General features: G+C 45.2%; 1 protein-coding gene and 1 long non-coding RNA gene across 2 annotated transcripts; one reads left to right on the top strand and one right to left on the bottom strand.

Moving 5' to 3' along the window:
* Positions 1-217: 217 nt before the first annotated feature.
* LOC128758520 (uncharacterized) lies at positions 218-6,683 on the bottom strand. The gene is made up of 3 exons (XR_008414506.1): positions 6,582-6,683; positions 1,599-1,720; positions 218-732 (listed from the first exon to the last, which is right to left on the bottom strand). It is a non-coding gene; the product is annotated as an uncharacterized LOC128758520 (long non-coding RNA).
* Positions 6,684-6,808: 125 nt separating this feature from the next.
* On the top strand, positions 6,809-14,125 carry rcn1 (reticulocalbin 1, EF-hand calcium binding domain). The gene is made up of 6 exons (XM_053864545.1): positions 6,809-7,181; positions 9,082-9,275; positions 9,343-9,521; positions 12,186-12,246; positions 12,547-12,746; positions 12,807-14,125. Exons 1-6 carry the CDS (start codon positions 6,961-6,963, stop codon positions 12,912-12,914), a joined length of 963 nt encoding a protein of 320 aa, XP_053720520.1. The 5' UTR covers positions 6,809-6,960; the 3' UTR covers positions 12,915-14,125.
* The last annotated feature ends 1,619 nt before the right edge of the window (positions 14,126-15,744 follow it).

Below are 15,744 nucleotides of genomic sequence, written 5' to 3'. Positions count from 1 at the left end.
CTAATATAATATGAATGCTTGCTCTTTGTGGTCTGCCGTATTCCAAGCCTCAGCCTAAAGATGAACTGGTGCCTTGCGTATGAATGTCTGGCTCATAACTTTTAAAGTAACCACCATGGCCGTCTCCACCTACCAACAGCAGAGCACTTAAGGTAAAGGCTTCCGCTCAGACATCCAAGCAGAGGAAAATGTCACCAAGATGATGACCCATAAATCAGGGGCCGCAGTCACGCCACTCCAGCCTGCAGACAGTCTTTAGCGGCGAACGTCGGGACGCAAATAACGCCTTGCCGGCAGCGGACATTTAGCACCAGACTCTGCGGCCTCTGAGGCTGGTTTGTCACAGATCTGTGGGTGACGCGGCGCCGGCGGTCCACGCTCACCATTAGCACTTCAAGTCTCAGTGGAGTGTGTTCCCGGGCCATTTGGTTCCACGGATTGAAAGAAGGGATCAGATGAGATGTTCTGAGGGGATGTGATGGGAAGTTCACAGAGGGGCAATGCATGCGCTGCTCTCTTATTGTGAAGAATGACCTTTATGGAGGGAAGATCTCGGGGGCTGAGGAGCCCCCTTCCTCACTCGCTCTGTCCTCTGGGATTAATTAACCTCATTCTTGCATTAGGCCTCTGGGATTTGCATTTTAAATGGGAGACGTGGCGCAGGAGTCGGGTTTGTAGCTGATACCAGGTGTGTGCAGTCCCTCTCAGATCATCATTGGAGTTCTCCTGCGTCTAAACATGAGCTGGAGAATATGGTGAATCAATACATTTCATTCTTAAGGGGCCATTTTTACAGCAAGTCAGGCGAGATTATTCCACTTCAGGAGGATTACAATGATGTGGAAAATATGTCATAATATTAAGACTTGTGACTGCATGCATACTTTTGAAAGATGAAACCAAAAATATTATTGTCTATTTATTGTCTATGAGTGACTGTATGAAAGTATATCAAATGTTATTGAATGTAGTTCAAGAAGAAACACAGGAGAAAAATGTAAATATTTTTTTAAATATATGATTTAAAAAATATATATATTTAAAACATTTAATAAAAATAACATTAGTATTATTTATTTATTTATTTTTGATCCGACCGTACATGCTACTGCTGCAGTGCATTATGGCACTTGAAATATGAGGACCTCACAGGCCATATATGACTATGAGTTTCTTCAATAATTTGTCCCAGCAGTGAATGGGATTTTTGGCCCGCAGCCTTGAATTTGACATGCCTTTTCTTGGGGGAACCTCCATGTGTGAGTATCACTTCATGTACACCAGAAGTAAGTCAGGGACCTCAGTGCTGGGGTTGGTGAATACGCCACAGTCCTGGTCCAACTGATAAAAGCCTGTGCTGAATCTGTGTCAATAATATCATTTTTAATCAACTATAAATGAAACAACAGTGTAAAATTAAATTAATTCATTTCGAGGGTCATCTCACAAACATCTGTTAGATGTCAGTAATGACGGGGTGGGGGGGTGGGGAGGGGGCTTCCTACGGATGCTAGCGCTAAATGTCATATTCCCAAAACACATATTTGCCGTTCTTTTCCCCAAACCAGAGCATTAATGTCAATCAAATGTGCAACTACATTGAGCCAGAGGGCGCCAGCTCACACGACAGGCGCAGGTCCCGCAGTCCCATGGCGGCGCTCCCCAGACAGTCCACGCTAACAGCCTGGGCTAATCTTCTTTTCATGGTCTTCATTACGACCTGTCAGGGCATAAATTGAGAGTAAATTGCCATGTTTATGAACGGCGCGCTAAAGCAGCCTCCCCTAACTGCCGGCGCCCCCTCCTGCCGGCGTTTAACACTGACCACGAGGGAGCTGCGCCCAAACAAATGGGCCCTCGCAGTCACAAGCCCACCGTCAGATGCCTCCTCCAACATTAAGCCCTCCGTTGATGACCTCTTTTGGAGACCTATTCAGACAGACTCCATATATCTGGAGCCTCGGCAACGACGGCGAGGGCCATGCCTCACGGAGCCGGAGACTCGCGGCGGCCCTTGCCGTATAACACAGTAATTACCAGATCAAATCTGTTCAAACTGAGCCAACGGTGTTCCGTGATCCCTCCCTGACTAATCTGCCGGCAGAGGTAACGGCGCCGCGTCCATAAATTGCTGACTTAATTAAAACCAGGACCTCTCTGTCATCTAATTACAGGGAGAAAAGGTTATTGCTTCAATGCAATTTTCCAAATATGATTCCTTCACAGTTATTAAAGGCTGCGGCCTCGTTTATTGTTTGAGATTTTTCAACGCGGAAATGGCCCCGGTGACAGACGTAATGACTCGGGGAAAACGCTTCATCTGGATAGCGGCCTGGCGCGGCCATTTGTCGGAGATAAGTGGAGCGGACGGGAACCGGGGAAATGTCATGGGAGGCATCCCATGATTGCCTCCACTTTACAGTTGTCATTAAACAGAGCAAAGGTTTCTTTTCTCCTGCGTGGCAGCACCGAGAAGTTTATTAATCTCTGCAGAATTGTGAGGAGCGGGTGAGTTATTAGACTTCGCAGGAGGGAGAGGGACGCGGTGGCCAGTCATTGTGCCATGAGGGGCTGTATATTATCCCTTATTGTTCGGTCAAATAAATATTCCACTTTTGAGTCTTTGACAAAGTTAAAACCGGAATTACTGACCAAATTTTAAGGAATAAAAAGGCTAGTTAGCCCCACATTTACGAACACAAAAGGGGGAGAATTACAGAGCATGAACTCAACAACAAGGAAGTAAAATGCACAAGCAAAAGACTTGCAGATGCCCCGGACCGTTGGTTCTTCCAAACCTGCATGAGCGATGAGATGAATTGTCTGTTTACTGCTACTTTTTTTGGCATTCTAGTGGCTTCATTTTTGTCTTTTGCTGTTACCTAATATGTACCGGTTCATAGCGTCATTTCATTACCCACAGAAAGGCTCTAGGTCAGGGGTCACCATACTGTTCCAGAAAGGGCCGCAGTGGGTGCAGGTTTTAGTTCCAACCAGTCAAGCGCACACATATCAGGTGTGTGCAGCCTGTCCGGAACAGTTTGCAGACAGTGATAGTAACAAAGGAACTACTGTATGTGAGACCATCGGAAGACTCTGAAACCACTTCACCCAACTGTAGAGAAGCAGCTGCTCTAGCTCCTCAAGGTCGATCATCCGTTTCCAGTTGATTTTTTTAATGTAAAAACCTACTGGTTTTCAAGAGCATAGAAAGCTTTCGAGAACCAACTGATGATAGCCACAACACTATTTTTTTAGCGCTAAACTTTCAAAAAACTAATTTTAAGCCCCAATATTTGGTCAAAAAAACTTTTCAAAGTGAATCTGAATCTTCATCAAACTTTCTTTATTAGCTCACCGTCAAACTTTTTAATGCAAAATGAACCCACTCACCTTTGCCCGGGGTGCGTGAGGAACAGTTTCATTTTAAGCTTTAAATGCATCCGATACGGCTCCCTCTCATTCTACCTCCAAATACGAAACATTTTCAAGGCTCGTCACTGTAAATATTGGATGACACATGCAGCCCCAGAACTGCGTTAATACGTCCATTGCTCACTTTAACTGTCTCGAATCTCAGTTAGATAATCATATGTTCAGATTAATACTCGACACCGTGAAGCTTACGTAGCAGAATAATAAGAATTAGAGGCTGAGACGACTGCAACGTGCTGTCTGTGAGTGTGGGGCAGTAATCGCGCGCAACACAAGTGTACATCCTGGACACTAATGCTCTGTGTCTCCCACCATAGGGTTTTCTTAATTACATTAGCCAAATGCCTTCTGCAGAGTGTGTGTAATCTCATGGTTAGCTGAACATCCCTCTAGCTCTAGTCACCCCCCTCTACACCACCCCGGCTCCTTTTTCCACAGTGAAATATTCATGTTGAAAGCCACTCTTCCCATCCACTTCCTCGCTTCCAACACACATTCACTTCCAGAACTGCTCAGCCATATTGCCATTGTCTGAAATCTATGACTTAAACTTTAAAGAAAATGTAAAATAGACTGCGCCACAATTCAACGCGAACTCAGATGCTAGCATCCGATATGGAGCGACAAAGCACGGGCGGCAAATATTGTGACTCTTCCGAGCCCAACAAGAACTAAAATAAACTTTCAACCGTTTGATCTTAATGCGGCCTTGACCTCGTGAACTTCATGTCAGTGTTTCTCAGCAGATTTAGAGATATATCTCCCAAGAAACACACACTTGAATTTACCCATGTGGCCGCGCTGATCTGACTTGACCAGGCAGGACTAATTTAAATACATTAACTATTCATTAATTGAATAAAAAGGCTAGTTAGCCCCAGGGCCCTTTTATAATCATAAAGTGGAGTGTACTATTTATGCAAAACAGCAATGTGCCATGTGCTGGCTTATTATGCTAATGACAAATGGCAAAATCCATGTTTTCTCTGCCCACGACTGAGGATTAGGCCTGGCAGTGTCAGCAAGTTGTTTGGAGGATACAAATGCTGCTGCTCCGCATGATGACATGTTGAGATGCTCCCAAGTAATGCGAAGCTATCTGGATAATATCGGATGCCGCACTGAAAAATGAACTTACTGAGGCTTCTTTATGAAAATACTGCCACTAATATAACTTGAAAAAATCTCTTAACTTTTACTGTCAGAACATTCCTCAGCCAGAATAGGGAGTGACCTGAGTACCTTGATGTTTCAGCTTTCGGTAACAGGGAGAAAAAAGAAGTCTAACACACCAAATAACACAAGGTGCTGCTGCAAATAGAAATCTCAAGTGGTTTTACAATTAACATACATGACAGTTAAATATTTCCCTATGTATGGAGAAGGAACAATTTGGCGTCAGTAACGCTAAAGTGTATACTTTTTTTCTCCCATCTGAATCTGAATTATAACTTCCATCTTGATCAAAAGCACCAACGGATCCAACGCTGAGAAGCCATTAACAGTTGGTTTGATGACACTGCTGCGTTACTGGGAAAAGTAAAAGGAAAGTTTAATGTTTACAAATACAGAAATATTTCTTCTCAAGTTCCTCACTTTCCAAATGGCTAAAGTAAAAAGCTTTTTGTGTGCTCCACTTAAAACATACATCCCTAAGAGACAAAAAAAAAAAAAAAGTATTTTGATCATATTTTTTTTCAGCATGAATCTCATCCACAAACTGAAATAGAAAACACCTTTAAAATGGTGGTAGAGATTTACCCCATATTTTTGGATGTGATAGTTTTATTTTTAATGACACATATATATTAATACAGTGGTAGCTCGGTTCTCAACCACAATCCGTTCCAGATGGCCGTTCGAGAAGCGAATTGTTCAAAATCTGAATCGATTTTTCCCTTTACAATGAATGGAAAAAGAAATAATGCGTTCCAAGCCATAAAATAGTCTTTTGTAGGAGTGAATGTAGAGTGTCTGCTGCAGGTGGCTGTTCCTCTATGTGTGTGGCCGCTGCATGTGGGAGGGGTTGCCGAGTGAGTGACGTCTCTCCAGAAGTGAAGAGGTGCCCGGTGCGTGTCCAGCTCTGAATGTGCGCTTCTGTGCAGTTTGGCTGTGACAAAGTCATAAACCAAGTCATGCTCTGTCCCAGCCTCGCCTCATCCCTGTCCCAGCTCCTGTCGAGAGCGAGCACACGCACATGCATACAGAGGCTGCCGTATACACAGTAATAAAGCGCGTCGTGGGTCAGCTGATCGGTCCGCGCACATTATGTTTTTTCTGGCTTTTATGGGGGCGTTCGATTTCTGGATTTTTGTTCAAAATCTGAAGCAAAAAAAACTCGGAATTTCTGTTTGAATTCTGCGACGTTCGAAAACCGAGGTACCACTGTATCATATTAGGAACATAGTCCGGTGCTTTCATTTTAGGTAGTCCCAATGATGACATTAGATGACGGTGATTCAGGTATACACCGATTTTTTTTCGCTTTTCTTTACAAAACCATCGAGTCAGCCTTGGGCATTAAGTACAGGGCGCTATCCATCTAAATGACAACACCAAGAGACCCATTTACAGTCGTCATTTACCAGCATCTACAGTATATCTTTTGTTTGCTGTCGCACTGTGTGCATCTTTGTTATTTGGTGCTTTAGTGTCCTGGTTTGCTGCTGATGTGAGATGTTGAATTTCCCCACTATGTGACAGATAAAGAACATCTACTCTCCAATGTCAGTGCTCCCTTCCTGACAAGTCGGACTCCGCCTTTTAAGGTAGGACCTTTAGGAGACTGTGAAGGACGTACAGTGCACTCTGCTTTTGTGTTCCCATTTGTCAAAATCCAATACACTGCTGCCCCCACATCCTGATCACAGACACCCTCTATGCTGGGGAAAGAAACCTTGACAAACAACTGTACCCCGACATACTTCTCTGACTAAATGCATTCATTTAAACATCATCACACTTTACAAACACAGAACTACAATACTGACTGCCAACCTGCCGCCCCAGGCAACTCTACATAGAAGAGAGAAAACAAACGAATGGAGTGATGCAACACCCACGGATGAAAACATCACACACACTCTTGAAAGTGAGCAAGGTCGTTTTGAAAAAGGACTCAACGTAACGTGCTGAACTTCACATACATTACAGCGGGGTGGAGATGTCACCGACACGCTCTCAGAACTGGGTTTTATATTCAAGTCGGCTCCAACTTGCGGCTTCCACTTGCAACGTGGCGCCTAAATGTTCTCCTGTTACAAACAGTTTCTCGACCAATCGCCGTATAGATCACGGCAAACGTGACCGAAGCGCGCCCGCTGATTGGCTGTACGTGCAGTGACAGCGAAACACCGGATGTGGCGGGGTCCCTTTCTCAAGAGATTCATTTTGACTGGTGGTGAATTTTGGGGGGTGAAAGTTTAGGTGTTAACAGTTTTACGGGAGCGAGTTAAACACCCCGGCTTCTTAGCTTGAACGCTCGACTCGCCACAGCAGCCCTCGCGCTCCATCCCTGCCGGAGTGATGGACGCCCGCAGCTTCTTGGCTGTTGTACTTCTGTGCGTCGCAGTGGCGGACGGGAAGCCCACGCTCAGAAAAGAACGAGTCATCCACGAGTCTGACCTGAACAAGCGAACCCCGGAAGACAACAAGAGCTTCCAGTACGACCACGAAGCCTTCCTGGGCAAGGAGGACGCCAAAACATTCGACCAGCTCACCCCCGAGGAGAGCAAGGACAGGCTCGGGTAAGGAGTGCTTCAATCTCGGCCTCGCCACACTGCGCTCCCGCTGGTGTGTCGCGTGGAACGGTGCAGCTTGAACAACATTAATGTTTCACAACAGGGACGCGCTTAAAGCGGCGCGATGTTCCGCCACGGGCGCTATTCGCACTCAATCACTGCGTGTATCTGTTGTTACATCTTCATTATAAAAGCATATGTGTGTATGGGAGTTTAAAAATGGATCTGGATGCGATATGATTCACGTGAATCACCCGGGCCGTGAGTGACAAGTTGGCATCTCGCTGAATGACTTGGCTCCTCCTGAAGTCGTGTTGAAAGTGGGAGTGTTCCTGTAACATCACAACGTGGCAGCCTCTGACCCAAAATACTCTTGCAACACGGCGCTTTTCACTCAAATGACACCCACTGCTCCACCTTCCTGAGTCAATTTTTCCTTACATTACTAACTACTGATACAAGTTTGATAAACATTTCTCGTCGGCAAGTACATTTTGATATTTGCCATTACTTGTTTTCACAAGAACTTGACGGTTCACCTCAAGGGAACTGGAACAGCTACAGATATTTTCAATTTAATATTAATAATTTGAAAATTCACCCTTAAATGCTCAGCATTGAAGTTTCATCCAACAACAGGTTGTGCTCTCTCACTTTGTCCTCAAAAACATGGAAAATTAAATTATATTATCGCACAGATTGAACAGAGAAGTCGGCGTCTTCCTGCTTACATTTTTAATAACTTGTTTTTGAGGACCAATAAATGGCTTATAGAGGGAGATGATCAACTTTTTGAACAATGAATGACCGTCAGGTCCTGAAACATTTGATAAGGCAAGACATTATGTAGCGCCTTCACCTTCTTCTGCCGCTTATCCGGGGTCGGGTCGCGGAGGAGCAAGGAAGCCCAAACTTCCCGATCCGCACAAACCTCCTCCAGCTCTTCCCGTAGCATCTTATAGTTAAACACTGGTGGTTTTGCAGACACTCTACAAGACGTCTACTAAGAGCAGTGACTCTTGAAGGGATCTTAAGAGAATCGAGTCTTTTACCAACTTCTCTGTCCTGCTAACCATAATAATAATGTACAGTGGTACCTCGGTTTTTGAACGTCCCGGAATTTGAACAAATTGGAGTTCAAACAAAGATTTCAAGATTTTTTTGCTTCGGATTTCAAACGAAAATCCAGAACTCGAATTCCCCCCAAAAAAGCCGGAAAAAACATAACGTGCGCGGACCGTTCAGCTGACCCACGACGCGCTTTGTTATTGTGTGTAACGCAGCCTCTGTATGCAGACGTGTCCCGTTAGCTACATTTACTGACTGTTTTTTCTTCATATTGAGGTGTAAAACCTTTCCTGTCTCCGCACTGGACCGTGGTAGAGTGTCACAGGGGAGGTGCTGGAGCGCTCACTCCAGGGTTTGATGTCCTGTTGTGGGCTGGAGCTGGGACAGGGATGAGGCGAGTCTGGGACAGAGCGTGACTTGGTTTATGACTTTGTCACAGCCAAACTGCACAGAAGCGCACATTCAGAGCTGGACACGCACCGGGCACCTCTTCACTTCTGGAGAGACGTCACTCACTCGGCAACCCCTCCCACATGCAGCGGCCACACACATAGAGGAACAGCGCACCTGCAGCAGACACTCGACATTCACTCCTACATTTTTCCATTCATTGTAATGGGAAAAATCGATTCAGATTTCGAACAAATCGCTTCTCGAACGGCCTCTGGAACGGATTGTGGTCGAGAACCGAGGTACCACTGTAATTCCTCTGGACTTCCAAAAGCAATAACAACAGAGACCAAAAGTGTTGTGTCATTGGTTCATGGCATCTTTAATATTCAAGGTATCACGTTCACGGTGGCGTTTTTAAAATGGCTGCCTTTCTGTGTCACAACAGTAAAATTGTGAGTCGGATAGACAGCAACGGCGATGGATACGTCAACATGGCCGAACTGAAGGCCTGGATCAAACGAGTGCAGAAGCGCTACGTGTACGAGAACGTTGCCAAAGTGTGGACGGACTATGACCTGAACAAGGACAATAAGATCTCCTGGGACGAGTATAAGCAAGCCACCTATGGATACTACCTCGGTAAGTGTTCCCTGCGCAAAGTCCACGCCCGGAGCTTGATCCCAACCTCATCTTCCATCACCCTCAGCCAATCCCGAGGAGTTTGATGAGACCACGGACCAGTTCAGCTTTAAGAAGATGCTCCCGCGCGACGAGCGGCGGTTCAAACGGGCCGACCTGAACGGGGACCAGGCAGCAGACCGGGAGGAGTTCACCTCCTTCCTCCATCCTGAGGAGTTCGAACACATGAAGGACATCGTGGTTTTGGTAAGCTCCACACACACACTGTCTTGGGGGGAAAGTAAGTTTCAGAAGTTCCCATCAGAGTAAGAGTAATATTCAATCATAAAAACTGAACTTCCTCTGCCTCATCATAGAGACTACTTGAATAAATGGGCTACATTTGGATTACGCCCTAATGAAACTTTAACAGAGTCCAGAAATCATTGGGTTTGTATATTTTTTATTTTTTTTGGAGCGGGTCCAGTGGGATGGACCGACCGTCCCATTTAAGGCTGGATCTTTAAATATAAATTTGGCTTCATGGAGCAGTTGCGTGGGAAATGTTAGCAGCGATGCACTATGCTGTCTGTGTTCATAAAAGTTGTACTACCCATTTGACGGAGTTAATAATTCAAGGCTCATTTTTATGATGTCACTGAGTGTTACCAGAGAAGTGTTCAGCCCTTGGCAACTTGTTTCCGATTGTGGGGAATCAGAAGTCCGTGCTCTGCACTGTAAACATGGACTGCACCTGTTTTTTTTTTCTTTACAAGTGAAAGAAGGAGGTGAACCTCAGAGAACAGAGTTGGGTGGTTATTCTGAGGCTTCATTGTGGGAGGCAAAGCAGTGTTGGATCAAACCATTAATTCACACAATACACCTCTGTTGCAAGGTTTGGCTTCCTTCAGCTGCCTGCTTTTAAAAGGTCCAAGACCCGACTTTAATTTCAAACTGAAAGAGCTTCTTTGCCTCCAATAAATCCCTTTAAGATAACTTGATCCTTGGAGGTTAGTTGGAAGTCCCCTCAGCCTCCAAGAAGATCACAACTATTTATTACTATGTGAAGCATTAGGGGTGTAGTCTGATCAAATGAAACTAATAGTCAGGCCTGGGACATTAGAGATTAAGTTGGATTAATCAATCGATGCAAATATCACAGATTAATCATGTGTATACACTTTCTTTTGAAGAGAACATTTTTCACTGCACCAATTCCAGGGGCACCACATGATACCCTGTGATGTCATTAACAAAACATGCAGGATGAAGGAGATGGAAATTTTTAGTTTGAAGAACTTCACGATCAAAGCACAAAAACATGTTCTGTGTGCTTAACTCAGTCAAGAGTTTGCTCTGGGGTTCTGCCACCCTGATGTCACGTGTGAGGAGCCAACTCAAAGTGGATCATTCCGGTGTCAAATATTGAATCATTCAAATTTTTGAATGATTCAATATTTTTGAATTTTTTAAGAGAAAACAGATTTTGGTGTTGGGTACCAACAGTAGGAAATTTCTTCTTCTTCTTCTTCTTCTTTCGGCTTCTCTCTTCAGCGGTGGCCACAATGGATCATCTTCCTGCATCTCACCCTGTCCTCTGCTTCCTCTTCTCTCAAACCTACAAAACTCACGTCCTCCTTCACCACCTCCATCAATCTCCTCTTTGTCCTTCCTCTCCACCTTCTGCCTGGAAGTTCCAACCTCAACATCTTCATCTACCAATGTACTGGCTCTCTCTCTGTCCTCTGTACATGTCCAAACCATCTCCATCCAGCCTCTCTGACTTGGTCTCCTAAACACCTGAGCACATGTGCTGTCCCTCTGATCCTATCATCGTCCTGCTCACTCCCAGAGAGAAGCTCAGCATCTCCATCTCTGCTACCTCCAGCTCTGCCTCCTGTCTTTTCCTCAGTGCCACTGTTTCCAAACCATACAACATTGCTGGCCTCACCACTGTTTGATACACCTTCGCCTTCATCCTTGCCGACACCCTTTTGTCACACATCAAACCTGACACTTTTCTCCAATGATTCCATCCTGCCTGCACCTGCTTTTTCACCTCTTTCTCACACTCTCCATGGCCCTGGACAGTTGAGCCTCAGTACTTCAAACCCCCCACCTTCTTTATCTCTGCATCCTGTAACTTCACCTGTCCACTTGGCTCCCTCTCATTCACACACATGTATTCCATCTTACTGTGGCTAACCTTCATTCCTCTCCTTTCTAAGGCAAACCTCCACCTCTCTGGCTTATCTTCCACCTGCTCCCTGCTCTCACCACAGGTCACAATGTCATTTGCACCAACAATACAATTCTCAGAATTTGTGGTAACAATCAGCAGGAATGTCAATGCTGTACTGTGGTAGAAATACATTGAATTTAGTACTTAAGTTCTGCGTTCAGAGGCGGATGGGAGTGAGCATTTTTGCTGTAGGTACAGTAGATGGTGAACCGTGACTGAAGGCATTTGCCAGGATTCTGTGTGTAAAATGTTTATGATGTCCACCTGCGACTGTGTGTTGTCTTTACACGCAACCTTTTGCAGGTTAAGTGAGATTAGCTTCTGGATGAGTGGAGGTTTTTATTATTAGTCAGCTGTAGAGCCACAGAAGTCACATGACCATCCATTATTCATCCAGGTTCAGCGAGGGCATCTCACCTGCGGGAAAAGAGCCCGCCGATCTCCGCTGCGAGAATCAGCTTCATTCAGCAGTTATTTAGTCTTAAACTATGAGGAGGCGATTCGGAGACGTTCGCGCTGCGTCCCATCAAGGCGGATCATGTGATTGTGGTGTCAGTCTGCCAGGCCGGCTGTAAACCAACTCGCTCGTCCTGCCTCAGGCTACCTTTTCACCACTCACAGAAAGTTCCACTGCTGTTGACCCCCTCACCCCCGGCGCTAATGACTACATTAACTCGTGCTGATTGCAGGAAACCATGGAGGACATTGACAAGAACAGTGACGGACATGTGGACGAGGACGAGTACATCGGTGAGTCCAAGCAAAGGCCGAGTGAAATGAAGGCTTTTCTTTTCAGATCAGTACTTAAGTCACTGAATATGTCTTGTGTTTCATGGATGATTCGCTGAATCTGGAACCGGCGCATCAGCCGTTTTTGCAGTCTTTATCCCTTTTTCTGTCTGAAACAGAGTGGTATAAGTTAATATATCTTCAATACAAACTTAAAAAATGAAAGAAAAAAAGAGTTCACTTGAATATGTGAGACTTCATTTCTGACTACAACAAATATACAACTGTGTCTCTTCACATCCTTTATCTTCTCGATTTCAGCTGATATGTTTGCACATGAAGACGGCGGTCCGGAACCAGACTGGGTCAAGACCGAGAGGGAGCAGTTCTCTGACTTCAGAGACATGAACAAAGACGGTAAAATGGACCTGGAGGAGATCCGCCACTGGATCATGCCCCAAGACTACGACCACGCCCAGGCAGAGGCCAGGCATCTGGTCTACGAGTCGGACCAGGACAAGGTAGGAAACACTGTCCTGGATGAGACCTAGATGTGTGAATAACTGAGGATGATTTCTCAGGACGAGATGTTGACCAAGGAAGAGATCCTGGAGAACTGGAACATGTTCGTGGGCAGTCAGGCCACCAACTACGGAGAGGACCTCACCAGGAACCACGACGAGCTCTGAGCTCCGTGTCGCTGACTCCTCTGTATGTTTTGAGAAGGACGGCTGTCGTCCACAGTGATGGACTCCTCGCCATCAGAGGTGGAGTGAGACTTCCACTGACAGCAGAAGGCCATCCTGGCGTTCGCATTTCTGACATTCAGAAGCACTGTGACACTCCGGTCACAGTGCCGTCGAGTCACTGCCTCTGGTCTGTGTCGATACCTAAAACACAACATGTTGATGCTAATGTGAAACAACAACTCATAACAGTTATTTATTTCAGTCTTTTGTTTTTATCCCTGATCTGTGTGAGCCCACAGGAAGTTTTATTTTCCTTGACCGACGCTACACACCTTTGTTTACAGTTTTCCTCTTCATTTTCAAGACGTTTCAGAATCAAACACTCATGTTTTACGGGCATGACTTCTGCACGTGTTTGGTTTTAGTTAAGCCTGTGAAAGAGTTTCTTTTATATGTTGGAGATGTATTTATTGGTCACAGACAGCGTCATGTTGTTAACTTCTAGTCATCTGTTTTATCTCTGTCTCCAAGCCTCAATTGTCTTCAATCTGTAGATGAGCATCTAACAAGCCTCTTAATCTACACTGAACATGCTCATCTCCTGTGTCACATAAACAGTGAAGAATACAGGATGTGCGTTTTTATTTTAACTATGTCATTCGATACGATGCGATATGATGCTCATTTCAATTTACATGAGCAACATATCGATTTTATTAATATATATATATGTTAAATGTATACCATACATTCCAGACTATAGAGCGCACCTGAATTAAAGAAAAAAAAAGTAGATCTAGTAGTTTTGAAAACAGGGTCCAGCATGGGGACTGCCTAGTGAAACAAACTGGGCAATGTTCTGAACTTGATTCATAACTCCTCACATCTTTTATTCACAGTAAAGCGCTCAAAATGCGCTGTTTTCTCACCGGTCTCAGCTGCTGCTTCTCCTCTCCGGTCCTCCAGGAGATCGGCTCTGTGGGCAGAGCTGTGGACACGCAGGCGAAAACGGTTTAAGCTCAATAAAACGGCTTTGTTCTCATTGGTTTGATGTGACGAGGCTCAATATTTCGGCAGCGTGACGCTCTGTAGCCTGTAAAAATCCATATATTAGCCGCGTGGTTTTATAAGCCACAGGGTTGAGACCGTGAGAAAAAAGCGGCTTATAGTCTGGACATTACGGTGTATCTAAAGATTTAAAACTGACATAAATAGGGAAATAAAACTCTAAATACTAAACTAAATATGGTACTAATAAGTACTATGATAATACTTTTTAAAAGATTTTTTTTATTAAAGCATTCATCAAATTATATTAAATTATTTATATGATTGTTTTTGTCCTTCATTGGCCCACATTTGAATCTCTGATAGATCTGATATCCACCACATGGTTTCTCATCTGGTCCTTGTCCCATCACCAATATTCCCTAAGATGAACACACAGAGAAAGTCTATATCGAAGCAGGAGGAGACTTATCGATGGAGAGTTTGTTGATTCTCAAACCAGATGAACAAAACGTTGCTTCATTGCTCCACTTGTTCACCAAAGAGGCAGCGTGAGCATTTGTTTTTAAAGCAACGGAAGCATCAACTGAGAAAAAGCCATCGACTGCTTGTCTCCTGGCTGATGTTAAAGCCAGTTCGGTTGGTTCTGTTTGGACTTTTGAGGTCCTGCTGGGGCTATGAGAGTCCCCCTCTCACCCCTTCAGGGCCACAAACAAGTGGCCTCTGCTCACGCTGCTAATGACTAATTGCAGTCAGCGCGCGGCGACTGGGGCGCACAATGGAGATGGAGTTGAGCTGACTCGCCGTTGCTGCTGGCTGTGGCAGTAAAACTCTCGGATGTAACTGAGAAAGCAGATCTGCCACCCAGCGTGTCCCTCCTGCCTGCTCATGTGGAACATATGGATATATGTGTGCCAGTTAGCAAGACAAGTCAAGCGGGACCAATGCGATAAAGCTCATTAGGAAGACGGGACGGGGCGACGCATGTGTGGACGGTTCTTCCGAGCTCTCAGACAAAAGCTGCGGCGACTTCCTACGAGCCAGCTCCAGCATGACTGCGCCGTTTTATGAAGATATTCTGCATGGCAACGTGAGTGTTCGTGGATTAACCCTCCAACACGTCGCCATTAAAAGCTTCTCTTCAATGTGGAAAACAAGGGTTTGTTATTTTAGGTCCTGGAAAAACACTCATTAGATAATCGAATTATTTCTCCCTTGCCTCGCGAAAGACGTAGTGGGGTCATAGCTGTATCATGCATTTGAATAATTGGAAGGCCCAAAACACTAATCTACTCCCACCGAACGGCATATGAGCTTTGTCATGTGTCAGGGTGGATCTATGCGTCGCCACCGACGTGTGAGCGAAAGTGGATGGGGATTAACGGAGATGTAAAAGAGACGTTTGTGTGTTTGTCTGGCCAAGAAGGCGCGGCCTGTGCTGCTTGCCTCGTGGTCATGTTCCGGCCCCTCCTCTTCAGGATGGCGTCCGAATCATTCACACAAGAGGGGATGGGTACAGTAATGTCTTCAGACGGTCCTCATATGAGCGTCTGCCTGCATCAAAGCCTTTACCGCTGATAATAATGAGCCCTCCGGGAGAGACTCAGGTCCCAGTCCGTCTTGAATAATTTCCATTTCATCTCAAACACCAACTTCCCAACAGCTTCTTCAAATTGCGCTTCATTTTCATTTGCATTCAGGCGATCGAGTGTCGCGAAGAGGACGTGACTGCGATTAAAGTGCGTCGCATGACACACTCCATCTTTCGGCCAGTTCCTTGCCCACCGCGCCATTACGATGCCCTATTTCCATCCAACTGTCC

This window comes from Synchiropus splendidus, chromosome 5 (genome assembly GCF_027744825.2).
Source record: "Synchiropus splendidus isolate RoL2022-P1 chromosome 5, RoL_Sspl_1.0, whole genome shotgun sequence".
Lineage (NCBI taxonomy): Eukaryota > Metazoa > Chordata > Actinopteri > Syngnathiformes > Callionymidae > Synchiropus > Synchiropus splendidus.
The sequence above is the reverse complement of the archived record's forward strand: the minus strand, read 5'-3'. Positions and strand labels throughout refer to the sequence as shown.

What these genes read in the sequence shown, in the direction of transcription:
- rcn1 (XM_053864545.1), top strand. Translation starts at nt 6,961, where the DNA reads ATGGACGCCCGCAGCTTCTTGGCTGTTGTACTTCTGTGCGTCGCAGTG. An exon ending in TGAAGGACATCGTGGTTTTG is followed by an intron (nt 9,522 to 12,185) that starts GTAAGCTCCACA and finishes TGCTGATTGCAG; the next exon opens with GAAACCATGGAGGACATTGA. An exon ending in ACGAGTCGGACCAGGACAAG is followed by an intron (nt 12,747 to 12,806) that starts GTAGGAAACACT and finishes ATGATTTCTCAG; the next exon opens with GACGAGATGTTGACCAAGGA.